The 12,093-nt window shown below is 40.8% G+C and overlaps 1 protein-coding gene across 1 annotated transcript in view; it reads right to left on the reverse strand.

Moving 5' to 3' along the window:
- Positions 1 to 12,093, reverse strand: part of LOC126175847 (transmembrane protein 184B) — an 89,548-nt gene that overhangs the window by 36,664 nt on the left and 40,791 nt on the right. The window contains exon 5 of the mRNA XM_049922854.1: positions 9,918 to 10,008. Coding sequence (XP_049778811.1) covers positions 9,918 to 10,008 — 91 coding nt within the window. The remainder of the gene's footprint in view (positions 1 to 9,917; positions 10,009 to 12,093) is intronic.

Below are 12,093 nucleotides of genomic sequence, written 5' to 3' on the forward strand. Positions count from 1 at the left end.
CAATTTGATGTGTCAAAGATTCAAATTTACTTTCAAAGTTATACGAAGTTTATATACAACACTGAGACGACGGGAGGGGCGGCTATTCATGGAGGTGTGGAAGGTGGGACCAAATAGATGTTTTAAATTGTACTTACAATCTGCGTTTACACTGCAAATCTTTAATATATGAAATTGGTAACAAATTTTACTGTCTGTTTTCTTTACTAAATCTCCCCCAATTCAAATCCAAGGTTCACTTAAGGTTTTGTTCTCGAGTAATGAGATCATATACACTGAGGTGACAAAAGTCATGGGATACCTGCTAATACCGTGTCGTAGCTCCTTTTGCCCAACATAGCGCAGCAGCTTGATATGGCATGGACTCACCAAATCCTTGGAAGCTCCCTGCAGAAACACTGAGCCATGCTACCTCTACTGCCACCCATAATTGTTAAAGTGTTGCCAGCGCAGGATTTTGTGCATAAATCGACCTCTTGATTATGTCATATAAATGTTCAATGGGATTCATGCCAGCAATCTGGGTGGTCAAATCATTTGCACAAATTGTTCAGAATTCTCTGACATGGCACTTTGTCATATATAGAAATTTCATCGTCGTTCGGAAACATGAAGTACATCAATGACTGCAAATGGTTTCCAAGTAGCCAAACATAACCATTTCCAGTCAATGATTGTTCAGTTGGACCAGAGGATCCAGTTCATTCAATGTAAATACCGCCCACACCATTACGGAATCACCACCATCTTGCACAATGCCCTGTTGAATACTTCGGCCCATGGATTCGTGTGGTCTGTGCCACACTCGAACTCTACCACCAGCTATGATATTGGAACTCATCTGACCATGCCACAGTTTTCCAGTTGTCTTAGAGTCCAACTGATATGATCACAAGCCAAGGAGAGGCACTGCAGGTGACATTCTGCTGTTATAATAGGCATTTGCATCGGTTGTCTGTTGCCATAGCTTATTAATGCCAAATTTGCTGCTCTGTCCTAACGTAATGTTTGTCACATGTCCCACATTGATTTCTGCAGTTATTGCAAGCAGTGTTGTTTGTCTGTTAGCATTGACAACTCTATGCAAACGCTGTTTCTCTTGGTTGTTAAGTGAAGGCCATCTCTTGGTTGTTCAGTGAAGGCAGCCGGCCACTGCGTTGTCCGTAATGAGAGGTAATGCCCAAAATTTGGTATTCTCAGCACACTCTTGACACTGTGGCTCTCAGAATAGTGATTTGCCTAACTATTTCTGAAATGGAATGTCTCATGCATCTGGATGGCTTCAACTACGATTCCACGTTCAAAGTCTATTAATTCCCGCTGAGTTGCCATAATCACGTAAGAAACCTTTTCACGTGAATCACATGAGATATATAACAGCTCTGCCAAAACACTGTCCTATCCTATGACTTTTGTCACCTCAGTGTATAACAATATCTCTAAGCAGTTAAATAAAACACTAATCTATAGCACATATGCAGCACTGTAATGACTATTAATATTGTTTGGTACTTTGCAGTTGCATCATTATTGTGGTTACTAGTAAGAGTTGCATGTAACTAATGAACAAAATTAATGCAGTTTGCCTTATTTGTTTATGACAGTTTGCAAAAATATTAAAGCATAAACTCTCACAATGAAACACAGAAAAAGGGAAATATGCCTCTAGAATAGCTGACGAACAAATCAAACAGAAAGGGAAGATATAGAAAAGACAATTAATTAACTCAGGAATACAAATTAACAACTCCTCTCATTCAATTCAACAAAGATCTAAACTACTGAGAAACATACATTGCCTCTAGCCAATATAAAAAGAATGGAAAGTCTACAGCCAATTCCAGGGCTCTTCTCCTGCTATAATACAAAAGGTTTCCAAATTTAATGTTACGTTTTGCAATGAGCACAGACTGAAATATACTGCGTAATATTTCAAATACTATAGCTCTTTTTCTATTAATACCTTGATTTTCTTAAAAAAACTAGATTCATTTCCTCCTTTACATGTGGTTACGGGAGTCACAATCAGCAGTACTTTCAAGCTTGTTATACACACATGCTGAATAGATTTAAGCACACTAATGCCATACATGAAAGAAGCAGGGCTTTGTATCTTCTTGTGTCCATTATATCCAACTATGGAAAATCCAGGATGGAATGTAACAATATTATGAAAAGGGAAGTTGCTACTCATCATATAACAGAGATGCTGAGTTGCAGACAGGCACGACAGAAAGACTGTCATAAATAAGCTTTCGGCGAGCAAGGTCTTCATAAAAAACAAACACACACACACACACACACACACACACACACACACAAAAGAAAAAATAAAACACCTCGCACACGCATGACTGCAGTCTCTGGCAACTGTGGCTTCAGTAGTTGCCAGAGACTGCAGTTTTGTGTGTGTGTGTGTGTGTGTGTGTGTGTGTGTGTGTGTGTGTGTGTGTGAGATCTACTTTGATGAAGACCTTGCTGGCTGAAAGCTTTTTTGTGACAGTCTTTCTGTTGTGTCTATCTGCAACTCAGCATCTCTGCTATATAATGAGTAGCAACTTCCCTTTTCGTAATTTGTGTCCATCATATTATTTTCAGTCAGTTGTGTGTTTCGTATCACCATATGGTTCATTCTTAATCATCAGATTGCGCATTTCAAGCAGTCAACAAGCATATTGCTTTCTTCCACACACTTGTCATATCAGGACTGACAATTACATTAATGGAATATGAGTTTGTACTGAAGTTTACCATCTGAAGAAGACGACACTGACTGAGATGCTAGACTTACATTCAGGAGGATCCATGTTAAACTGCCCTCCTGCCATACACATTTAGATTTTGTGTGGGTTCCCATTTTTTTTTCCTCTTTCCTTCGCCAATTTGAGTTTGTGGTCCAGTTTTAATGACCACATAAAAGAAGGTATGTTAAGAGTTAATCATCCTCCTTCCCTTGAAACACAGTAACAACTGTTTTTTTCTGAGGCAATACTTGCCAATGAAATTGAAAAAGATATATGCTTCAATTCTTTTCGTTGCAACAGGGTCCACAGCAATCACAAATTGTTTGAATGATAACATTTTACCAAACAGACCAACATTGCATGAAGTGAAAAATCTTTCATTTATTTTCATAACTGTACAGTTTCAATTGTGGAGCTATGCATAACTACAATCCATCAGAATTATCAAGTATGACCACAGTCCAAGAATCCTATACTATTACCCACTAATAGCTTGATGTGTGAATTCAAAGTGGACTGAACTTCATTTTTCTTTTAATCAAAAGTGGAGTGCTGTGAGAGCAGCCAATGCGAAATTTTTGATTTATGAATGTGACTATCAAAAAGTGTAAGGAATCTACTGACTGTGTTTGCTGCGATCATTCTGATGTGGCATCTAATGTATAAAGGACGCCTATATCTCTTGTGGAGCATTCATAAAAAACCTCTCTTTGTCCCACAAACTCAACATTCATATACTTTGGAACAAGAAACACTGCAGGATACAAAACAAAAATGTGGGACCACACCAAGGTTCTAAACTAGATCTGCAAAATAATTAAAGAATGCCTTATAGCAAAACTGCTCTCTATAGTACAATTCCTCAAGTAAGACAAGGAGTGATAAAAATTCAAAACAGAAGATGAAATGACTGAAATTAGTTTAAATAGAAGGTGAAGTGCATCTTCTCATCATGAAACACAAGAAGAAATGTCATTACACTTTACTCCCTCTTTGAAGAACGGAAACAAGCTTAGTATTCACGGGCAAAGTTTGTTAACATACTCCATATATATATATATATATATATATATATATATATATATATATATATATATATATATATATATATAAAAACAAAGATGATGTGACTTACCAAATGAAAGTGCTGGCAGGTCGACAGACACACAAACGAACACAAACATACACACAAAATTCAAGCTTTCGCAACAAACTGTTGCCTCATCAGGAAAGAGGGAAGGAGAGGGAAAGACGAAAGGATGTGGGTTTTAAGGGAGAGGGTAAATCCATCCACACATATACAGACACAAGCAGACATATTTAAAGACAAAGAGTTCCTTCATGGATTGTTTCCTTCTATTATATATATATATATACCTAAAAACAAAGATGATGTGACTTACCAAATGAAGGTGCTGGCAGGTCGACAGACACACAAACGAACACAAACATACACACAAAATTCAAGCTTTCGCAACCAACGGTTGCCTCATCAGGAAAGAGGGAAGGAGAGGGAAAGACGAAAGGATTTGGGTTTTAAGGGAGAGGGTAAGGAGTCATTCCAATCCCGAGAGCGGAAAGACTTACCTTAGGGGGAAAAAAGGACAGGTATACACTTGCACACACACGCACATCCATCCGCATATACACAGACACAAGCAGACAATGTCTGCTTGTGTCTGTGTATATGCGGATGGATATGCGTGTGTGTGCGCGAGTTTGTTGCGAAAGCTTGAATTTTGTGTGTTTGTTTGTGTGTCTATCGACCTGCCAGCGCTTTTGTTTGTTATATATATAAAACAAAGATGATGTGACTTGCCAAACCAAAGCGCTGGCACGTCAATAGACACAAACAAACACAAACATACACACAAAATTCAAGCTTTCACAACCAACGGTTGCTTCGTCAGGAAAGAGGGAAGGAGAGGGAAAGACGAAAGGATGTGGGTTTTAAGGGAGAGGGTAAGGAGTCATTCCAATCCCAGGAGCAGAAAGACTTACCTTAGGGGAAAAAAAGGACAGGTATACACTCGCGCGCGCACACACACACACACACACACACACACATCCATCCGCGCATACACAGCTGTATGTGCGGATGGATATGTGTGTGTGTGCACGCGAGTGTATACCTGTCCTTTTTTCCCCCTAAGGTAAGTCTTTCCGCTCCCGGGATTGGAATGACTCCTTACCCTCTCCTTTAAAACCCACATCTTTTCGTCTTTCCCTCTCCTTCCCTCTTTCCTGACGAAGCAACCGTTGGTTGCGAAAGCTTGAATTTTGTGTGTCTATCGACGTGCCAGCACTTTCGTTTGGTAAGTCACATCATCTTTGTTTTTAGATATATTTTTCCCACATGGAATGTTTCCCTCTGATATATATATATATATATATATATATATATATATATATCACATACGACATTGAAGTGCATGGTAAAGGGTATGTCCCATTGTACCAGTTCTTGGGTTTTCCCCGCCATTCCATTCACATACAGAGTGGGGGATGAATGACTGTATGACTGTTTAAATGCCTCTGTGCAAGCTGTAATTTGTCCAACCTTGTCCTCATGATCCCAACAGGAACAGTATGTGGGGACTTTTAGTAGATCCCTTGAGTCATAATTTAAAGCAGGTTCTTGAAACTTTATAAGTAAGATTTATCAGGATTTAAAGTGGGTTCTTGAAACTTCATAAGGAGGCTTTCTTGGAATAGGTTGCATCTACCTTCAAAAGTCTTCCAGTTCAAGTTCTTCAGCACCTCTATGACATACTCTCATGGGTCAAACAAACCTGTAACCATTTATGCTGCCCTTCTCTGTATATGTTCAATATCCCTTCTAAATCAGATCTGGTATGGGTCCCACAAACTTGAGCAATATTCTAGGAGTTTACCACCTATTTTACTAATGACTGAGTCTATGTGAGCATTCCATTTCATTTCCATACAAAGAGGCAAAACTAAGCATTTGTTTGAGTTGACTGGTTCCAACTATGACTCACTAATATTACAGTCATAAGATACTTTTTCTGTTTTGAGAAGTACATGATTTTACAGTTTCTCAACATGTAAAGCAAATTTCCATTCTTTGCACCTCTTTGAAATCTTATCAAGATCTGAGTGAATATTTAAGCAGCTTCTTTCAGGCAGTTCTTCTTTATATATAACTGCATCATCTGTGAAAAGTCTGAGGTTACTATTAATATTGTCTACAAAGTCATTAATATACAACATTAACAGCAAGAGTCCCAACACACTTCCCTGGGGCACACCCAAGATTACCACACCACCTGTCAATGACTCTCCATCCAAGGTAACATGCTATGTTCCAACTACCAAAAAGTCTCATTCCACTCACAAATTTCACTTGATACCCCCTACTATCATTCTTTCAATAACAATCATAGACATGGTACTGACTCAAATGCTTTCCAGAAATCCAGAAATACTGCACCTACTTCACTGCCTTGATCGAAAACTTTTAGTAAGTCATGCGTGAAAAGTGCAAGTTAAGTTTCACTTGAGTGATGTTTTCATAATCCATGCTAGCTGGATTGGATGAGGTCATTCTGTGCGAGATGTAACAATATGAAAATCCATTCCCAATCAATTAAAAAATAGCCATTATACACAAGTCCAATTTCCAATTACATTTACTGGGAGTTAGATGCATGTGCTTTAATAGTAATCTAGCTGTTTATAGTAATGTAAGATATTAGAATGTACCCTTGACATCAGGCTATGGGACATAGTCCAGCACTCAATAAATAAATGTGGGTCTGTGAAGGGATGTGGCATACCAGATACAATTTTTGCTGTGCTAGCCGATGGAGAAATTCTGCAAGAAAAGGAGGTTGCTACGTCTTAACTTTACTGATCTGGAGAAGGCAGTTGTTTGAGTACCACATTAGATGATTTGCTAAGTCTTTGCAGTCACCAAGATCCAGGAAACACGTGAACTGGGTAAAAATGCCGCACAAGAACACCAGCAGCCAGCTGCGATGCTCTGCAGTACTGACTGACAGCTTCCCTAGACAGTTGGTGTACATAGCGGCTCAGCTCTGTTTCTGCTGCTCTTTGTCACTGTAATGGATCCATAACAGAAGTGTGCACCATGGACAATACTGTAAGCTGATGACATAATGCTTGGGGTGGATACCAGGAACGATCTTCAAACTCAGTTCCAAACATTTTATGACTGTTTGCAAAGATTTGGTCTCCATTCAAACATCCACAAGACTGAGTACCTCAAAAAGATTCCATCTCATAGAACTATACAAATTAATGAGCTCCTCTCATCAATGTGGGTACATTCAGATACCTTACTTCTCAACTACAAAGTGAATGTTATACACTCCTGGAAATGGAAAAAAGAACACATTGACACCGGTGTGTCAGACCCACCATACTTGCTCCGGACACTTCGGGAGGGATGTACAAGCAATGATCACACGCACGGCACAGCGGACACACCAGGAACCGCGGTGTTGGCCGTCGAATGGCGCTAGCTGCGCAGCATTTGAGCACCGTCGCCGTCAGTGTCAGCCAGTTTGCCGTGGCATACGGAGCTCCATCGCAGTCTTTAACACTGGTAGCATGCCGCGACAGCGTGGACGTGAACCGTATGTGCAGTTGACGGACTTTGAGCGAAGGCGTATAGTGGGCATGCGGGAGGCCGGGTGGACGTACCGCCGAATTGCTCAACACGTGGGGCGTGAGGTCTCCACAGTACATCGATGTTGTCGCCAGTGGTCGGCGGAAGGTGCACGTGCCCGTCGACCTGGGACCGGACCGCAGCGACGCACGGATGCATGCCAAGACCGTAGCATCCTACACAGTGCCGTAGGGGACTGCACCGCCACTTCCCAGCAAATTAGGGACACTGTTGCTCCTGGGGTACCGGCGAGGACCATTCGCAACCGTCTCCAAGAAAGCTGGGCTACGGTCCCGCACACCGTTAGGCCGTCTTCCGCTCACGCCCCAACATCGTGCAGCCCGCCTCCAGTGGTGTCGCGACAGGCGTGAATGGAGGGACGAATGGAGACGTGTCGTCTTCAGCGATGAGAGTCGCTTCTGCCTTGGTGCCAATGATGGTCGTATGCGTGTTTGGCGCCGTGCAGGTGAGCGCCACAATCAGGACTGCATACGACCGAGGCACACAGGGCCAACACCCGGCATCATGGTGTGGGGAGCGATCTCCTACACTGGCCGTACACCACTGGTGATCGTCGAGGGGACACTGAATAGTGCACGGTACATCCAAACCGTCATCGAACCCATCGTTCTACCATTCCTAGACCGGCAAGGGAACTTGCTGTTCCAACAGGACAATGCACGTCCGCATGTATCCCGTGCCACCCAACGTGCTCTAGAAGGTGTAAGTCAACTACCCTGGCCAGCAAGATCTCCGGATCTGTCCCCCATTGAGTATGTTTGGGACTGGATGAAGCATCATCTCACGCGGTCTGCACGTCCAGCACGAACGCTGGTCCAACTGAGGCGCCAGGTGGAAATGGCATGGCAAGCCGTTCCACAGGACTACATCCAGCATCTCTACGATCGTCTCCATGGGAGAATAGCAGCCTGCATTGCTGCGAAAGGTGGATATACACTGTACTGGTGCCGACATTGTGCATGCTCTGTTGCCTGTGTCTATGTGCCTGTGGTTCTGTCAGTGTGATCATGTGATGTATCTGACCCCAGGAATGTGTCAATAAAGTTTCCCCTTCCTGGGACAATGAATTCACGGTGTTCTTATTTCAATTTCCAGGAGTGTATTAATGAAGATATGCGAGCAAGAATCAAAGCAACCTGGATGTGATTGAGACACATCACTGGCGTTCTTTGTGGTAAGAAGATGTTTAGGTATACCACAGAATGGTGAGGCCAGTTGCATATATGGTACCAAGAATTGGTCAATACCTAGAGATGCTGACTGCTCACTATATGTCACAGAAATGTGGATACTGAGAAGATCACTAGGCATTTCCCTGGTCAACAATATCAACAATACAAAGTGTCTGGAAATGTCACACTGCTAAACTTACCAAAATGCAGCTGGTTGGAAGTTGGGTATTTTTGCTCAACTTCGCATCTACGCAGAACCATAATTCTATACATGGGAAACGAACAGCCATTTTAAAATTATACACAAATCACTGTGTTGAGAAAAGGTCAAAATATAATTTCAACATTCAATAATTATGTGTTACCAATATCAGTAAATTTCTGCCTTTAGATTTATGACACTTTTACATGGAAAAGGGAAAAATGCCAAATTTCAGGGCATTTTACAAAAAACCATCAACTTTGTGTTGCATCACTAAAAATCAATGATTTCATGTTGGCATTCATGTGAATTTTTCCTGACTCTATCTGTATGAGATGTCCTATGTCAAACACCCAATCTACAGAAAAACGCGAAACCAATACGCTAACCAGTACAAGTGACACGTACAACTCTAAAACAGAGCACACACTCCATCAAACAGCCATTACCTCTGCACCTGCTTCATGACACAGTATCAATTTGGTTTCTTTCTCACATGAACAATATCTCAGAACTTCAGGAACAGGAACTCACTTTACAGCACGTGCTATTTATGCAACGCATGGAATGCACTGCTATGTAAACTATTACACTGCATTCATGTCTTACATTTCAACCATTCTCAAGTTAAATACCAACTGTCTTAGCCTTCTCACAGGCATTTAACCTAAAGTGAAATGGTTTACTTGACATAAGAGTTAGGAATAGTAATTCTCGTCAAACTTAGTGGCAGTACAAAAGTAAAGAATGGCCAGAAAATGTGAGTGCACAAATGATACAACAACCCTTTCCAAATCTTAAGAATGAATGAGTCAACCGAATAAATTATTTATTTCATTAAACAACAAATTTAATCCGACTGTGGTTATGACTGGTGACAAGAACCAGTCACATTTTGATTAATTTTGCTGAACTGAAATATAGAACAATAAAATGGAATTGACTGTCACAGGACAAAAATAAACAGCAGCTATTGTAAATGCAATCAAAGTATCTGGACATATTGAATGTCTTAGTTTCCATGTTTGGGTTTTAATAAGTGTATCAACACTGTACACATCATTGAGTTAGACTTCAGCTTTTTATTTTATTTTTTCACAATGAATTATGCAGCCGTTCCCTACCTTATTGGCTTTCCTCTTATTTCACTCATGATGTTGCCTTCTCCTCCAAGATACTCATAGCAGAGACTCAAGAAATTGTAAATTACAAATGCTGGAATAAAAAATAAGTCTTATAAATACTGCTTCATAGTTATGCAGCTCATTTGTACTGCCAAAAGTGCTGCTGGGTTAATTTTTCAAGTTCTTCACACAAACTATAACACTTATGTTTCAGTAAGCAACAAATCAAGTATAATCATTAACCCTTAATTTGTATACAACAAAAACTATTAACTGTGTACATTAGTTTCCAAATATCAAACAATGGAAAGTCCAGAATGGAGTATCCACAATATTATGAAAAGGATAGATTGCTACTCACTGTAAAGATGACACACAGAGTTACAGACAGGCACAATGAAAGCACTGTTACCCATTGAGTTTTTGACCAAAGCTTTCTTAAGAAAAGAAAACGTGCACACACTGACACAAACACGTGCACCTCATGCCCACATGACCACTATTCTCTGGCTTGAATACAACTAGGGCGGAGAAGTGGGAGGGATGGCTGGTCACAGGTAGGGGAAGAGAAGTGAGCGCTGCCTGGCAGAGTATGCAGGGACTAGATGGCTAGGCAAGGCTGCCATGCACAGCAAAGCGAGACTGTGTGGGGGAGAGGGGCACCACTATCTAGTCCACACATGCTCCACTATACAGCACTCTCTTCTCTCTCCCACCTGTACCATGCAATCCTCCCACCCCCACCCCCACCCCCACCCCCACTCCAACCCCCACCCCCACCCCCACCCACACTCCAGACTGGTGCTTCCATTTGACACACCTGCATTCTGATCAGAGTATCTGGAGATAGCAGTCAAGCGTGCATGAGGTTTGCTTGCTTGTGTGAATGTGTATGTATTTCCTTCCTGAAGGAGGCTTAGTCTGAGAGCTCAAAATATAACAATCATTCCGTTGCACCTGTCTGGAACTCAACGCCGTCTTCATCTACAACTACATCCACATCTACATGGATACTCTGCAAATCACATTTAAGTGCCTGGCAAAGGATTCATCGAACCACCTTCACAGTTCTCTATTATTCAAATCTTGTATAGCACGCGGAAAGAACAAACAACTATATCTTTCCGTACAAGCTCTGATTTCTCTTATTTTATCATGGCGATCGTTTCTCCCTATGTAGATCGGTGTCAACAAAATACTTTCGCACGCATGTAGCAATCTATCCTTTTCATAATATTATTGTTAGTTTACAAATAATCATTTCTATGGGTTACCACACACACACACACACACACACACACACACACACACACACACACACACACACACTTCTAACAATGAAAAGAAAAATTAATGATGAAATTCTTAACCTTATATGCTCTTTTTTTCCTTCCCCATTAAAATGTTGTTACCTATCAACATGACAGCTTTCACTGAAGTACTTTCACAGACTACCTCAACATAGTCCTTATAACTTTTATTACCGGATGTACTTTCACTAGAGCATATACGTCTAACTTTCTAATACTTGAAAATATTTTATATATTTATGAATACAATTTTCATCTCTTTATTTCAACATTTCATCATCTTTCATTAAAACTTATGTACATTTCACATTTTCTCCTTCTTCAGCATTCTTCTGTAGCACCACATTTCGAAAGCTTCTATTCTCTTCTTGTCTAAACTATTTATCATCCATGTTTCACTTCCATACATGGCCACACTCCATACAAATTCTTTCAGAAATGACTTCCTGACTTGTATCTATACTCGATGTTAACAAATTTCTCTTCCTCAGAAACGCTCTCCTTGCCATTGCCAGTCTACATTTTGTATCCTCTCTACTTCGACCACCATCAGTTATTTTGCTCCCCAAATAGCAAAACTCCTTTACTACTTTAAGTGTCTCATTTCCTAATCTAATTCCCTCAGCATCACCCGACTTAATTCGGCTACATTCCATTATCCTCGTTTTGCTTTTGTTGATGTTCATCTTATATCCTCCTTTCATGACACTGTCCATTCCGTTCAACTGCGCTTCCAAGTCCTTTGCTGTCTCTGACAGAATTACAATGTCATCGGCGAACCTCAAAATTTTTATTTCTTCCCCATGGTTTTTAATACCTACTCCGAATTTTTCTTTTGTTTCCTTTACTGCTTGCTCAATATACCG

The sequence above is a fragment of the Schistocerca cancellata genome, chromosome 3 (assembly GCF_023864275.1).
Source record: "Schistocerca cancellata isolate TAMUIC-IGC-003103 chromosome 3, iqSchCanc2.1, whole genome shotgun sequence".
In the NCBI taxonomy this organism is placed as follows: Eukaryota; Metazoa; Arthropoda; class Insecta; order Orthoptera; family Acrididae; genus Schistocerca; species Schistocerca cancellata.